The sequence below is a fragment of the Pleurodeles waltl genome, chromosome 6 (assembly GCF_031143425.1).
Source record: "Pleurodeles waltl isolate 20211129_DDA chromosome 6, aPleWal1.hap1.20221129, whole genome shotgun sequence".
Classification (NCBI taxonomy): Eukaryota; Metazoa; Chordata; class Amphibia; order Caudata; family Salamandridae; genus Pleurodeles; species Pleurodeles waltl.
Window position 1 is genome coordinate 1,547,256,821 of NC_090445.1, and position 16,911 is coordinate 1,547,273,731.

General features: G+C 47.3%; 1 protein-coding gene across 3 annotated transcripts in view; it reads right to left on the reverse strand.

Moving 5' to 3' along the window:
- LOC138301097 (DNA fragmentation factor subunit alpha-like) overlaps nt 1-16,911 on the reverse strand; it is a 67,014-nt gene that overhangs the window by 42,226 nt on the left and 7,877 nt on the right. For all 3 annotated transcript variants that reach the window (XM_069241201.1, XM_069241200.1, XM_069241202.1), the window contains exon 3: nt 1,853-2,005. In XM_069241201.1, coding sequence (XP_069097302.1) covers nt 1,853-2,005 — 153 coding nt within the window. The remainder of the gene's footprint in view (nt 1-1,852; nt 2,006-16,911) is intronic.

Consider the following 16,911-nt stretch of genomic DNA (forward strand, 5'->3'; position numbering starts at 1 on the left):
CGGGTTTCCAATGCAGGTCTATGGGGAGACCCCAGAGGTCACTCGGAGCCTGCAGGCAGGGTCGAGGGGTGGCGTCTTGGGCACACCAATGGTCGGATAAGGAGGAGGGCTGCCTACTGAACGATGAGGCGCCGGTTTCTCCAAGGAATGGGGGCTGCGGGTGCAGTGTGTCCTTTAGGCATTGGATATCTTTGTCCGGAGCTCTTGTGCGGGGGGGTGTGGTGTGGGGTCCGCGGCATTCCCTCTGCAGGTGTCGTTGTGGGGGGGTTGGAGTGGTCAACGCAGGCAAGGGTCTTGCTAGCAATCGCCTGGGACCTTCTCTTGCTGGATGGACCACCGGGACAAGGTCCGTGGGCGTTTGGGTGCACAGGTGTCAGGAGTCACGCACTTGGAGTGATGTGGGAGTCCTTAGTTTCTAAGTTTATTTTAGTCAGAGCTGCTGTCCTCGTGAGTTCCTGGTCCTTTTGGGTGCAGGGCAGTCCTCTGCAGTTGTCAGAGGTTGCTGGGTCCGCTGGATGCATCGATGGTCTTCTTGCAGGTTCTTTGAAGCACGAGACAGGCCGGTAGGGCTGGGGCCAAAGCAGTTGCCTTCCTTCTTCTCTGCTGGGCTAGGGAGGCACTTAAACCCTAGATATAGGGGCATGTTAGAGGTCAGAGGGCAGTAGCCAATGGCTGTTGTCCCTGAGGGTGGCTACACCCTCCTTGTGCCCTCTCCCTTTGGGGAGGGGTGCACTTTCCTATCCCTATTAGTCCTTGTCCTCCAAATCAAGATGGAGGATTCTGCAGGGAGGAGGTCACCTCTGCTCTGGACACTCCTCCTTGTTTTCCCTAATTTTCCTACCGGTTTTGCCACCAAATCTGGGGCTTTGTCCGGGGGGGCAGGCATCTCCACTAGCTGGAGTGCCCTGGGGCACTGTAACCCGAGGCTTGAGCTCACCGCCAAGTGTTACATTTCCTGCAGGGGGAGGTGTGAAGCACCTCCACCAAGGACAGGCTTTGTTTCTGACCACAGAGTGCACAAAGGCACTCACCCCATGTGGTCAGAAACTTTTCTGAAAGTGGCAGGCTGGCACAGACCGGTCAGTCCTACACTAGTAGTTTGGCTAACATACAGGGTCATCTCTAAGATGCCCTTTGTGTGCATTTTTCAATAAATCCCACACTAGCATTAGTGTTGTGCTGAGAAGTTTGATACCAAACTTCCCAGTATTCGGTATAGCCATTATGGAGCTGTGAAGTTCGTAATGACAAACTCCCAGACCCAGACCATATACTCAATATGGCTACACTGCACTTACAATGTCTAAGAATGGACTTAAACACTGTAGGGGGTATTGCTCATGCAGCTATGCCCTCACCTGTGGTATAGTAGGGCTATAAGGCCTGCTAGAGGGGTGACATACCTACACCACAGGCAGTGGGCTGTGGGCATGGCACCCTGAGCGGAATGTCATTTCATCTTGGTCTTTTTCTCCCCACCAGCACACAAGGCAGTCTGCATGGGCTGAGTGAGAGGTCCCCTAGGGTGGCATAATACACTCTGCAGCACTTAGAGACCTACCCTGACCACAGGGGCCTTGGTACCATGGGTACCTTTTATCAGGGACTTAACTGCCTGCCAGGGCTGTGTCAATTGTGAAAACAAAGGTGCAGTTTTAGGGAAAGAAAACTGGTGCTAGGGAGTGGTTAGCAGGGTCCCAGCACACTTCCAGTCTAAGTTGGCATCAACACTATTCAAAAAGTGTGGAGGGAGGGTAACAGTGCCAACAGTGGCACTTTCCTACAAGGCATCAGCAGTATCTCAGCCAAAAATATGATGCTTTCATCTATTGACAAGTAATCACATATGTACCAGGAGACATTGGTGTCCATGTCTGGTTTCCACTCAGAGCCACAAACTCGGTGTTCGAAGGTAAACACAGGAAGTAGTCTTCATCGTCCACAATGGTGCCATCCTCCTCCAGTACCAAGGTGATAGGCTGTGATAAGGGCAGTAGCTCCAACACTGCAAGAAAGAAATACCAAACACAGTAAGTCGGTCAGACTGCACCTGAGAACATACACACATAGGAAGACAAAGAGGGCATACAAAAAGTACAGGCTGTGCTAGGCAGTGTTCTTGGACCAGAAGCAGGCACAAAGTACACAGTCCATGTTGCCGTACCCTATCTAGATCAGGCATTGTGTGGAAGGATATATATAGAGGAGAATAAAACACAGACAGCAAAGGCAGTTTAGTGGTTGTATGTAGACTAAGCTGAGACAGTCCAGAAATCTGCAGATAGAGCTGGCACAGTAAATGAAGATGCACACACAGCAAAGAAATGTCATGAGAAGATAAAACAGAACAGAGAACGTTTCTGAGGATGTGCAAAGCGAACCATTTGCAAAATAACTAACATGAAAGCCGAAGTACCACAACATGTTGGCCCTCATGATGTTTGCTGATACAGGGACAGCACAATATTCTGCTAAGAAAGCAAACACTACAAGCTCGAAAGTCAAACTAGACCTCCAAAAATAAGGTGGTGCACACAACAAGAAAGAATCTAGCAGCTTGTTATGGTAACCCGGCTCACAGAAACACCTGATGTGAGGGAAAGCTGTCGTTCTAAAACGTAAAATAAAAAATAAAAAAAATAAAACACTACAAGTCTTTTTCTCGTTCTCACTAGGGGAGTTTTGACTCCTTCTTTAGAGTGAAGGCAACTCACTAGCGGATGTGGTAAGTAAAAACATGTACATGGCGACAAGACAGAGATAGTGTTATTTGGGAAAGCTCAGGATTGTTGATCTGATGATTGGTGGCAATTAGTACCAGGCTTCCCCCTCAACCTAAAGCGTTAGTCAAGAACCTGGGTAACTTTATTGATGATCGCTGTAGGAGGCTGGCCTGGCTTGTAGTGCGTACCAAGGGGTACTTACACTCTGTAACAGGTCCAGTTATCCCTTATTAGTGTAGAAGAGGTGTTTCTAGCAGCTTAGGCTGATAGAAGGTAGCTATAGCAGAGCAGCTTAGGCTGAACTAGGAGACATGCAAAGCTCCTACTATACCACTGGTGTCATATGCACAATATCATAAGAAAACACAATACACAGATATACTAAAAATAAATGTACTTTATTTTTATGCCAATATGCCAAAAGTATCTCAGTGAGTATCCTCAGTATGAGGATGCCAAATATACACAAGATATATGTACACAATACCAAAAATATGCAGTAATAGCCAAAGGAAGTAATGCAAGCAGTGTAAAGTTACAATAGATTGCAATAGAAGCACATAGGTATAGGGGCAACAAAACCATATACTCCAAAAATGGAATGCGAACCACGAATGGACCCCAAACCTATGTGAGCTTGTAGAGGGTCGCTGGGACTGTAAGAAAACAGTGAGGGTTAGAAAAATAGCCCACCCCAAGACCCTGTAAGGTAGGTGTAAAGTGCACCTATAACCCCCAGAGAGCACAGAAGTCGTGATAGGGGGTTTCTGCAAGGAAGACCAACACCAGCAAAGCAACAACAGTGGATTCCGGACCTGAGTACCTGTGAAACAAGGGGACCAAGTCCAAGAGTCGCGACAATGTCGAGAGTGGGCAGATGCCCAGGAAATTCCAGCTGAGGGTGCAAGGAAGCTGCCACCGGATGGAAGAAGCTTTGGTTTCTGCAAGAACGAAGAGGACTGAATCCAAGATGGCGGACGGATTTCCCGGCTGATCGCCACTACTGCTCTAGCCCATCTCCAGATCACATGCGGCTCCCATTCACCCGCGAAAGCCACGGACACTGTGCGCCTGCAGCACGGACCGCTGCAGGCGCTTCACGGCTTTCTGGCGGCCCCCGCTAGAATCGGGGCCGCGTCGGCAAGCACCGGAGGGCCCCGCAAGAAGATGCGAGCGCAACGCTCGCCTTAGACCCGCGCTCCTGTTCCTCTCGACCGAGCGCAACCCCCGCCGTTTCTTGGCAACATTGGCTGGCTTGTGGGGTCTGTGGGATGCCCTGATGGCGCCGAAGTTAAACAGGACCCCTCGCTCCTTACGGGCACGGCAGAACCAAGATCCAGGAGGAACCAGAAAGGACAAAAAGCTACCGGTCCCCGGATTGAAGGAGCACAGCAATCCTCAAGTGAAAGGGGGCCTGCATAAAACAACCGACATGGAAAAAGACACCAGGTACTCTGTTCCTACAATGTTTACTAGCGTGATGCGGCTTAAGCAAAGGTCCACGGAAAAGGCAGTATGTGATTCGCAATCTAACGTGCCAGGAGTCAATGATGAGCAGGTACCTGTTGTATCTACATTTCTTGAAGTACTCACTCCTATATGCAATGCAGGGGGGAGGGAGCCACCCAGTCGAGAGACTGATAGTACAAGTCCAGGAAAGAGCGGGGAGGTGGTGGCCCCCCCCCCCCCCAATGGGGTGTGATAAATTATCTGAGCAGGAACTCAAAGATTCAAATCAGGGGCCTCAGGAATCTAATCCAGAGAAATGTGAAATACAACCTTGTACGTTAAGCTGCAAGTTAAACTCGCAACAAGCTGAGGGTATGGCCAAGTCCCCAACGACATACGAGACTACCCCCCCAGCTCCAGTCCAGAGGGGGAAAGAGGCGAAACCAGCAAACATTGATCAGGGGCCATTAGATACAGCAGAAAACTTTTTTTCTCTCTCCGATCAGTCTAGAGACTCCGACTTAGACGAAGAAATCCCTTTAACAGACTCAGATATTGAGAGTAGCTCTGCAGCAAGTATCTGGGTATCCAACTACTCAACAGAAGAAAATCAGTTGGGCAAACTGATGTTAGGAGTAGTTCAGGGGCCAAGCTTAGGAGAGACCCGCTTAAGCCTCAAGAGGAGGATGGTGAAATGCAGGGGGACTATACGGCCACCCAACAGGCCTTTTCGAAAAGTGATTCGGCCTGCAGTACTCTAGTGCCCCCTTCCATGGGTGGCCCTGCAGAGCCTCCCTCGTTAGATCTTATCTACAGGACAATGGTTCAGAATCATGAACAGGCACAGAGGGAGAGCAGGAAAATGAAAGCAGCAAACAGACAGTTACAATTGTCCATTAAAAAAGTGGGCAAATCTTGCCAGGACATTGGTGCACGCTTCGCCGCCATGGAGACTCGAACTGAGGAGCTGGAAATCGAAGTTAAAGCAGCAACAGCACAGACGACGACACAAGGACAGCAGATCTCGGATATTCAATGGAAATTGGAAGATGCGGAAAACCGCCAGCGGCGGAATAACTTGAGGATTTTGGGTATAGCAGAGGACCTTGAGGGGCAGGATACTAGGGCCTACATAGTTTTACTTTTTAAGAAAGCATTCCCAGACCTGATTGGGTGGGATTGGGAAAAGGAGATTCAGAGAGCACACCGTTTTCCGTTAATGAGGAAAAAACAAGCCTTGACCTCTGCCGGTAGAGACCAGAGCTATCCACAGGCTATTATAGTGTATTTTGGTAATTTTATATTGAGACAGGCTGTGTTTGAAAAAGCTCGCCCCAATTCAAAGGTGATGGTGGAAGGTGTATCATTCTTCAGTAGGCCAGACTTTGCACATGCCACTGTAGAGAGACGGTGGCAACTCAGGCAGATGATTGCTCAATTCCAAGAGTTGGGGGCGGAAGCCTACTTGTTAAGCCCTGCACGTCTAAAAGTTGTCTATAAAACAACTATAAGATTTTTTCTCTCAGAAATTAAGGCAGGGGAATATGTACAGCAACTTAAAACTGGTCAAGTGCAGGGGGTACGGGAGAAGGGGGGGAGGGTTTGCCGTAAATAGCCATTTATATGTAAATGTATGTGATATTGTTTGGGGGTAGGTAAACTCCCCCCTCACTACGCTCTCTACCCTCCCATTTTATTTTATTTTTCCTTTTCATGTATCTCTTTTTGGCCTTTTTTTGTTCTCTTCTTTTTTCTCTTTGAATTGTTTATTGGTCAAGGGCTTCGATCGGGAGGGTGAAGAAGAGGGACCGCGGGTAAGGCTTGGTAATAGATGTGTGAAGGTTTTTTTTTACGTATGGGTGGGCTAACGGGAGCGGGACTGGCAAATATCATCTTACAGGCTCAGGAGCCTGGCGATTCCATTTGTAGGGGTAAGGGTTGGGGGGTGGGTTAAAGGAGGGTGGGGGGGGGGTCACAGGGACAAAAAGGATAATGGGACACACAGCAGGGGGATGGCTCTCATCAGTGGAAAAAGGGACAGGGTGTGAAAGCAGCAAATTTGAATGGGGCATACAAGGGAGCCAGAAGGACCAACATCCATGAAAATGGGACAGTTAAGTGAAATACGTATTGCCACAGTGAATGTTTGTGGGCTCAATAATAACAAAAAACGGCAGCTTGTAGGAGAAGTTTTCAAGTCATGGAATGTCGATATTATTTGTATGCAGGAAACACATATCCCAATTACACAAAAGCAACTAATGGAGTTTTATGGCTGGAAGCTAGCGGTTTTTACACGACAACACACAACCACTAGAGGGGTCGCGATATTAACTCGGATCAGTACTTTGGTTATACATAAACAATTCGCTGATAAACTCGGCAGGCTGGTTCTGTTGGAATGTTCGGCTAAGGGCCTAAGGTTCACTCTATGTTCTATTTATGGATCCAACACAGATGATCCAGAGATACTGGATTGGCTTAATTTAGAACTTGCGACCTGGGCAACACCTATCATAATCTGTGGAGATTTCAATATACATTTAGATAATAAAGAACCCATTCACGAACAAACACTCTACCTGGGTAGAAAGAATAAAGTTTTTAGGGCACTTCAATCATTGGCCATTAATCATGGCTTGGTCGATGTCTGGCAGCTGTGTTGCCCGCAGGACTCAGGGTTCACCTTTTTCTCTGCCCGCATAAGAAATTAGTCAGGTTAGACTACTTTTTTGAGACAGCCTTTCTACATAACCAAATAAGGATCAACAGACTTCCTAGAATCATATCAGACCACAACCCATTGTTTTTGTATTTAGAGATTGGGAGAAAGGGCTCGCAGCCTAGATCTTGGACATTTGATAGGGCACTATTAGCCGATCCAGGGTATATCCAAAAAATGAAGGAATGGATCCCGGAATTCTTTAGGATAAATCAGGACTCTGCCTCTTGCCAGACAGTTTGGGATACATTCAAAGCTGCTGTCAGAGGAGAAACCCTGAGCTATGGGTTAAAAAAGGAGAAAATACGCATGGATCAGTTAAAATTAGTTCAGACAAAGCTGGTTAAAGCAGAGCAGCGACTAGGGGAAGTGATCCGCAGCGGAGTTGAGATCGCAGACATTCTGTGTGAGGTGAATATTATTAAGGCAGAAGCCACAAAGATTTTTATGGATAAGGCTGCTGCAAAAATGTTTGTATATCGCCAGAAATGCTATGAGTATAGCGGGAAAGTGGGCCAACAGCTGGCCTTAAGAATAAGACAAAAGCAGGTATTTGGGAGCATTAAAAGTTTAGTGAATGAAGAGGGGCGGATGGTACACAATGGTCCAGAGATTATGGAAGTTTTTAGACGATTCTATCAAAAATTATACACCCAGGAAGAACAGCCCCAAGAAGAGGAAGGGATCGATGCTACGGGCAATGAGATATCAGATCAGTTAAGAGAGTAAGATAAGGCAGCTTCAGAAGCACCTATGACATTGGAAGAATTGGAGATAGTAACTCGCGCCTTGGCAAGCGGGAAGGCGGCAGGGGGGGATTTAATTCCACTGAAATTTTCTACAAAGTTTTTTTTGTGGAGATATGTAAACAGTTGCTTAATTTATTTATTGAAGTACAAGCAGGGGCTCCTCAACCGGCCTCCTGGGGGGAGGCTAAGATAGTAGTCTTTTTGAAAAAGGACAAGGAACCCACGCAGCCTGGTTCATATCGCCCAATTTCCCTAATTAACAGCGATGCCAAAATTTATGCTAAAATACTTGCCAGTCGCCTGAGTTTGGTAATCTCAGGTTTAGTATCTCCATGGCAGCATGGCTTCATCCCGGGAAAGAGCACGGCAGATCATATAAGAAGAGTCATCACGTTACTTGATGTTAGTGCAACAGCCAAGCTTCCCATGGCAGTAATCTTGCTAGATGCGGAAAAAGCTTTCGATCGGGTTCACTGGCCCTTTTTATGGTCTGTCTTGCGTAAAAATAACATCGGTCCCGGGTTTGTTAAAGCAATTCAACAGCTTTACCACAGACCAACGGCTACGATACAAGTTGCCGGGCTAAAGTCGACCTCAATCAGTATCCAGAGAGGTACGCGACAAGGGTGCCCGTGTTCACCACTGCTTTTTGCGCTATATATTGACCCCTTGATCAGGAGAATGATCAGGAATGATCGGATCATTCCAGTCTCATTGAAAGGAGGGTGTACTAAGATTTTAGCATATGCAGATGATATTGCAGTGGTGACCACGGACCCCAGGACTGCTATATTGGAAATAGAGCAGGAAGCCTTGCAGTTTGGGAAAAGATCTGGCTATTTGCTGAACAAAAGTAAATGCCAAATGTTGGTGAACGACTCAATAGATTTTAAGGATGAGCGGGCGCTGACACAGGTACAATATTTAGGTGTAAAACTCACAGTAAACCTTGACGAAGTTGTGAAAATAAACATGGGCCCGATTTTAACAAAGACTAGGAAAGATCTTGCTCGCATTAACAATCTACATTTGTCACTTATGGGACGTTGCAACGTGATAAAAATGGTCTTTCTACCCAAAATACTCTATCTCTTTAGAACAATCCCCCTAGAGATTGGGCAAGACTGGTTCAAACTAATAGAGGGATTGGTTAATAGTTTCATTTGGTCCTATACAAAGCCGCGCTGGGCTTTCCACTATATGACTCTTCCTAGAGAGAAAGGGGGGTGGGCACTTCCCAACTTTAAACTTTATTATCTGGCAGCAGTGCTTCAGTATGCACAGACACTTTATGTCATAGATAGATCCGGGCAAGATGCTCTCCCTTCGATATATACCCTGATTTTGGGCAAAGAAGCAGATGCAGTCTTTCTGCGGATTCTGGAACCCAGCTACTACAAAAAGGTTAAATTTAAGGTAATCTATGCTGCATTTAAGGCATGGACCCAGGTTAAGCGCAAGATAGGTATTGGACGAATCTGCTATTACACCCCCTTGTGGATTACTCCCACGTTTCCGGCGATATTTAAAGACCACTATTGTTTGAGGTGGAGTAACCGGGGCATTCATAAAGTCGGGGACCTTTTTCATTCTGGCAGCCACTTCAAATCATTTGAGGAATTGAGTGTGGAATTTGCGCTGGAAAAAACTGACTTTTTTAAATTTTTACAGATTAGAGCTTTTCTATTAACTAGTATGACCCAAGGTTGGCACATAGGCAAGATTAAACTAATGGAAGTTTCACGACACCCCACTAGCTGCGGCATTAAAAACCTGTATCCGTTGCTTCTAAATGCTATATTGGACGACCGGGTTTTACTTGTTAAAAAATGGGAAGGACGGGTTGGAGCTAAAGAGATAGAGGTTTGTGAATCTATGGAAATGGCACGGACTGTTTTATTGTCTGCGAGCCCGCAAGCTCAACATTTTATGGTATTGTATAATTTATATTATACACCTGCTAAGATTGCGAGCTGGGGTAAAACGATGGGAATCATGTGTCCACGATGTGGTTGCCCGAATGCAGATCTCTGTCATATGTTTTTTCAATGTGTTATACTGGAAAGTCTGATTACCGGGATATCCGATATATTGAAGAAAATCTTGAAACAGACTATCTATCTGACACCTCAAATGGTTTTGCTGGGAGTTGATCATGCAGTCTGTAATAGTCGAGATAGATATTTCCTGTTCATAGCAATGTCGGTATTTCGCAGCTGCATAGCATCTCTGTGGCGTGATGTAGATCCCCCACGATTTAATCAATGGTTTTCACGACTTTTATCTATGTATCACTTGGAGAATAGTCTGTATGAACTTAAAGGAGCAGCGGCCGGTAAAAGACTCACTAGAGTTTGGGCCCCCTTTTCTGCATGGCTCTCGGGGCCTCGAGAATATGTTAATTAAATAAGTAGTCTTATATGAGATCTTTAAAAGCAGAAACTATGACTATTGATTTAGAATAGAATGCATGTTTCCCCTGTATGACAACATTGATGTACTTATGACTTTTTTTTTTTTTCTCTTCTTTTATGTTGCAAACATGTAACCCGCTGTGTGTTCTAAAAAATAAAATAAATAAAAAAATTAAAAAAAAGAACAAAGAGGACTAGGAACTTCCCCTTTGGAGGATGGATGCCCCACGTCGTGAAGAAGCTTGCAGAGGTGTTCCCACGCAGAAAGACCGCAAACAAGCCTTGCTAGCTGCAAGGGCCGCAGTTAGGGTTTTTGGATGCTGCTGTGGCCCAGGAGGACCAGGATTTCGCCACTTGGATGAGGAGACAGAGGGGGTGCCCAGCATGTCAGGGAGCCCTCACCGAAGCAGGCAGCACCCGCAGAAGTACCGGATCAGGCACTTAGAAGAGGAGTGAACCAGAGTCCACCCGAAGTCAGAAAAGGGAGTCCCACGATGCCGGAGGACAACTCAGAGGGTTGTGCACTCCAGGTTAGAGTGTCGGGGACCCAGGCTTGGCTGTGCATGAAGGAAATCTTGGAAGAGTGCACAGGAGCCGGAGCAGCTGCAAATCACGCCGAACCCAGCAATGCAGTCTAGCGTGGAGAGGCAAGGACTTACCTCCACCAAACTTGGACTGAAGAGTCACTGGACTGTGGGAGTCACTTGGACAGAGTTGCTGAGTTCCAGGGACCACGCTCGTCGTGCTGAGAGGGGACCCAGAGGACCGGTGATGCAGTCTTTTGTTGCCTGCGGTTGCAGGGGGAAGATTCCGTCGACCCACGGGAGATTTCTTCAGAGCTCCTGGTGCAAGAAGGAGGCAGGCTACTCCCAGAGCATGCACCACCAGGAAAGAGGCGAAAAAGCCAGCAGGATGAAGCGATACAAGGTTGCAGTAGTCGTCTTTGCTACTTTGTTGCGGTTTTGCAGGCGTCCTGAGCAGTCAGCGGTCGATCCTTTGGCAGAAGGTGAAGAGAGAGATGCAGAGGAACTCTGATGAGCACTTGCATTCGTTATCTGAAGAATTCCCCAAAGCAGAGACCCTAAATAGCCAGAAAAGGTTTGGCTACCTAGGAAGGAGGATAGGCTAGTAAGAAAGGTAAGAGCCTATCAGAAGGAGTCTCAGACGTCACCTGCTGGCACTGGCCACTCAGAGCAGTCCAGTGTGCCAGCAACACCTCTGTTTCCAAGATGGCAGAGGTCTGGAGCACACTGGAGTAGCTCTGGGCACCTCTCCTGGGAGGTGCAGGTCAGGGGAGTGGTCACTCCCCTTTCCTTTGTCCAGTTTCGAGCCAGAGCAGGGCTGGGGGATCCCTGAACCGGTGTAGACTAGCTTATGCAGAGATGGGCACCATCTGTGCCCATCAAACCATTTCCAGAGGCTGGGGGAGGCTACTCCTCCCCAGCCCTGACACCTTTTTCCAAAGGGAGAGGGTGTAACCCCCTCTCTCTGAGGAAGTCCTTTGTTCTGCCTTCCTGGGCCAAGCCTGGCTGGACTCCAGGAGGGCAGAAACCGGTCTGAGGGGTTGGCAGCAGCTGCAGTGAAACCCCAGGAAAGGCAGTTTGGCAGTACCCGGGTTCTGTGCTAGAGACCCGGGGGATCATGGAATTGTCCCCCCAATGCCAGAATGGCATTGGGGTGACAATTCCATGATCTTAGACATGTTACATGGCCATGTTCGGAGTTACCATTGTGACGCTATACATAGGTAGTGACCTATGTATAGTGCACACGTGAAATGGTGTCCCCGCACTCACAAAGTCCAGGGAATTTGCCCTGAACGATGTGGGATCACCTTGGCTAGTGCCAGGGTGCCCACACACTAAGTAACTTTGCACCCAACCTTCACCAGGTGAAGGTTAGACATATAGGTGACTTATAAGTTACCTAAGTGCAGTGGTAAATGGCTGTGAAATAACGTGGACGTTATTTCACTCAGGCTGCACTGGCAGGCCTGTGTAAGAATTGTCAGATCTCCCTATGGGTGGCAAAAGAAATGCTGCAGCCCATAGGGATCTCCTGGAACTCCAATACCCTGGGTACCTCAGTACCATATACTAGGGAATTATAAGGGTGTTCCAGTATGCCAATGTGAATTGGTAAAATTGGTCACTAGCCTGTTAGTGACAATTTGTAAAGCAGAGAGAGCATAACCACTGAGGTTCTGGTTAGCAGAGCCTCAGTGAGACAGTTAGACATCACACAGGGAACACATACATATAGGCCACAAACTTATGAGCACTGGGGTCCTGGCTAGCAGGGTCCCAGTGACACATAACAAACATACTGACAACATAGGGTTTTCACTATGAGCACTGGGCCCTGGCTAGCAGGGTCCCAGTGAGACAGTAAAAACACCCTGACATATACTCACAAACAGGCCAAAAGTGGGGGGGTAACAAGGCTAGAAAGAGGCTACTTTCTCACTATCGCCTATCCATGAAAGAGCAGTTCCTGTTTGGTCTATTGCTTATGCTGAAAAAGGTGTTTCAGTGGATTCCACTTCACACAAGAAAGAGCCTTATTCAACCTCTGGTAGTCAGTTACCTGGATTATGCCAATGCCTTCTAGGTAGCAGCAAATTAATCTCTCTTAGCCAAACTGCAGGTGGTGTAGAACACTGCAGGCCATAGGACTGCAACTTGACCCCTTGGACTCCATCGCAACCTACGTTAACCCCCAATTTACAGAATTTAGGGCCACATGTAGCAAACTCCGAGATTGCGACTCTGAAATTCCGAGTCGCAATCGCGGATGCAGAGCGTTGTCTCAGACACCATCTGCGACTCGCTATGGGGTCGCAAAGACCCACCTCATCAATATTAATGAGGTGGGTCGCATTTTGCGACCCCATAGCGAGTCCCTGCACCCACAGGGATGGTGGCCTGCTGAAGTCAAATTTAAATAAAGCAGGTTTTTTTTCCCCCATTTTGCAGCCCGTTTTCCTTAAAGGAAAACGAGTTGCAAAATGAAAAAAATACCGAAACCATTTGGTTTCGTTTTTTCAGTGTAGGCAGTGGTCCACTGGACCACTGCCTACACTGAAAAAACATTCTGGGCAACATTCACAAAGGGGAAGGGGTCCCATGGGGACCCCCTTCCCTTTTGCGAATGAGTTACCACCAGTGTGACACTGGTGGTAACTGCGAGTTGCTTTGCGACTGCATTCGCGGTCACAAAGCAATTCTGAATTGCGATGCGAGTCGCAAATAGGAAGGGGACACCCCTTCCTATTTGCGAGTCTCATTCACAAATTGCGAGTCGGTACCGACTCGCAATTTGTTAATGTGCATCGCGTTAGGCCGTTTGCATGGCGCAAACTGCGATTTTCGCAGTTTGCACCATGCAAACGGCTTCCTACATCTGGCCCTTACAGTCTATCTTTTCCCTGTTAACCTCTTGCTTGCTATATTAAGCACCAGGGATTTTATTTAAATTTTATTTTGGGGAGCGACCCGTTGGGCAAGCTTCGCTCCCCTGGGGGGCAATAATAAATCCTGTTTCGGGTCCCACTGGGGCAGATTGGCCGTTTTTTGGCCGATCTGCCCCCAGGAGGGTGGGGTCAAAACCCACTAGACAACCAGTGATTTTTTATTGAAGTATTTGGGCATTGACCCCTTAGGCAAGGGTCACTGCCCCGGGGGCAATATTTTTTTATATGTTTCGCCTCCCCCCCGGGGCTAGATCGTCCATGTTTTTGGCCGATCTCACACCCAGGGGGGTCGAAACCCACTAGGCCCCAGGGATTGTGTGGTGTGTGGGTTGTGTGTCTTGGGGGCAACCCTTGGGCAAGGGTCGCCCCCCCAAGGGGGGGAAATTAGTATTAGCCATTTCTGCCCCCCTTGGGGGCAGATGGGCCTATTTGTTTAAGGCCCATCTGCCCCCAATGGGGGCAGAAACCACCAATACGCCAGGGATTTTTTTTGTTCCCCTTTTTTTGTTTTGTGTTGGGGTGCCCCATTTGGCAAGGGTCGCCCCCTAAAGGAGGCACAGAGCTGTTGGCCATTTCTACCCCCCTTGGGGGCAGATCGGCCTATTTTGTTTACGCTCATCTGCCCCTAAGGGGGGGGCAGAATCCACTTAGGCACCAGGGATCCTGTGTGTATGTGTGTGCGTTTTGTGTGGGGGGGGGTGGCACCTTTGGAAAGGGTCACCCCCCCCAAAGGGAGTTAATTAGTATTGGCCATTTTTGCCCCCATTGGGGGTAGATGGGCCTATTTTTTAGGCCCATCTGCCCCCACAGGGGGCAGAAGGCACTGAGATGTCAGAATTTCTTTTTTGGTTCCCTTTGTTTTTTGTGTGCTGGGGGCGCCCCCTTTGACAAGGATCGTCCCCCGAAAGGGGCACAGAGCTGTTGGCCATTTCTGCCCCCCTTGGGGGCAGACTGGGCTATTTTGTTTAGGCCCATGGGGCAGAATCCACTTAGGCACCAGGGATCTTGTGTGTGTGTTTTGTGTGGGGGGGGTGGCCCCTTGGCAAGGGTCACCCCCAAAGGGGGGCACATTACTGATGGCCATTTCTGCTCCCCTTGGGGGCAGTTTGGGCTATTTTTTTTAGGCCTATCTGCCCCCACGACGTGAGGGAATTTTATTTTATTTTTGTTCCCCTTAGTTTTTTTGTGCTGGGGTGCCCCCTTTCGCAAGGGCCGCTCCCCACACAGGGTACAGAGCTGTTGGCCATTTCTGCTCCCCAATGGGGGCAGAAGCCACTTAGGCACCAGGGCCAATTTTTAAGTTCTTGGTGGCGGGGTGTTTGTCAACTGCCGAAGTATTTGTATTTGCGATTATAACAGTTTATTTCTTCTTTTTGTTCTAGTTCAAAGCTTTTGCTTCCTTTGCTGAGGATACTTGCGGTTTTGGCAGTAGTTGTCCTGCGTTTCCATAGTTGCATGTTTTAGGTAGGGAAAATCAATTTACACCAAAGGAATATTTTTGACATGCATGAATGACATGTTTGTAGGTGGTGTACTAAATGCAGGATTGTGTGTGAAATTGTCCTTAGATTTGAGCACAATGATACTTGTGTAATTTTCTTTTGTTCTTTTTAGTGGGATATCTGTGTCTGTGCAGAGTAGTTGCTGGTGAGTAGCTTTTTCAGGCAAGTGAGTGGTATTGTTTTTTAGTACATAACTCTTTGTGATAAAGCTACACTTTGTTTATTACTTATTTTAGTGCTGGTTGTTGTAGGCAATCCATTTGTTGTTACAAAAGATCATGGCTAGCCGCTGAGTGTCCGCTCAGCAGGTTGTTGGCATGCTTTTTGAGTCGTCTTCTGACCACGATTATGAGACTGACTCTGCATCTGAGGCAGAGGAGGAAGTGAGAGATTCTGGCAGTGAGTTTTCTGTCCCAGAGGATTCTTCTGATGAGGAAGCCACTCTCTGTGCAGATGAAGGGCCTGTTTTAGAGGAGGACATTGATGTGCCAAGAGTGAGGCAGCCTGGGGCTGAAGGGTTTCCCATTAAAAGACCTGACACTTGGAATGCCCCCAACATGGAGCAGCCACAGATACCTGCATTTACTGGTCTCCAGGGTGTAGAGTCAATACAGAAAACTTTTTGCCTGTCAATTTCTTTCACTTGTTTATGGACGATGTATTTTTGGAAGAGATTGTTGAGCAGACTAATTTGTATGTGGAGCAATATTCGAGGGGCAACGCTGCCAGACTTAGGCCTCAGGCTAGAGCTACTCAGTGGGTTCCCACATATCTAGAAGAGATGAAAAAGTTTTTAGGTTTGACTTTTTTGATGGGGTTGATAAGAAAGCCGTCACTGGCATCTTATTGGTCTACTAGTCCCTTGATGGCAACGGCTATATTTCCTGCAACTATGACTCGTAATCGCTATTAGCTTCTTCTTTGTATGCTGCATTTTGTAGACAATGATTTAGCCTTGCCACGAGATCACCCTGATTGTGACCGTCTTTTTAAGATTAGGCCTGTCCTTGATCATTTTGTAGTTCGGTTTTCAGAGGTCTATGTTCCATGCAAAGAGATAAGTGTGGACGAGTCTTTGGTCCTTTTCAAGGGGCGTTTCGTTTTTAAGCAGTACATTCCTAGTAAGAGGGCACAGTATGGAATTAAACTGTATATGCTGTCAGAAAGTAGTACAGGATACATGTATAATTTCCGGGTCTAAACTGGTAGGGATTCCAGTACTGACCTTCCTGGTTGTCCACCCACTTTTGGAGTTAGCGAGAAAATTGTGTGGGAACTTGGTAGATGACTGTTTAACAGAGGTCACCATTTGTACGTAGATAATTTCTACACTGGAGTGCAGTTGTTCAATGAGTTGTTTAGAGTGGACACTGTTACTTGTGGCACAATCCATTCTAACCAGAAAGGCTATCCAGGGGAGCTTGTCTGTAAAACATTTGAGAGGGGACAGTGCAATGCCTTGTGGAATAATGAGCTGCTAGCTCTGAAATTGTCAGACAGGAGGGATGTGTACATGCTATCTACCATCCACGATAAGAGTACTTCCTCTGTGACTGTTTGGGGTCAGGTTGCCGAAGTGCGCAAACCTGCGTGCATTTTGGACTACAATAGGCACATGGGTGGTGTTGATAGATTAGATCAGAGGTTGGAACCTTACACTGCTCTTCGTAAGTCTTACGTGTGGTATAAAAAGTTAGCCCTACATTTATTTCATTTGGCAACTTTTAATGCTTTTATTGTGTTCAAGGATTGTTAATCTGAGTCAAGGATGAAATTTGTTAAATTTCAGGAGTCAGTGATAGAGAGCCTTATTGTGGTGGAACAGGTAAGAGTTCCTACAGTAGCAGTGGTGGAGAATGTGGCTAGATTGCCACTTTCCA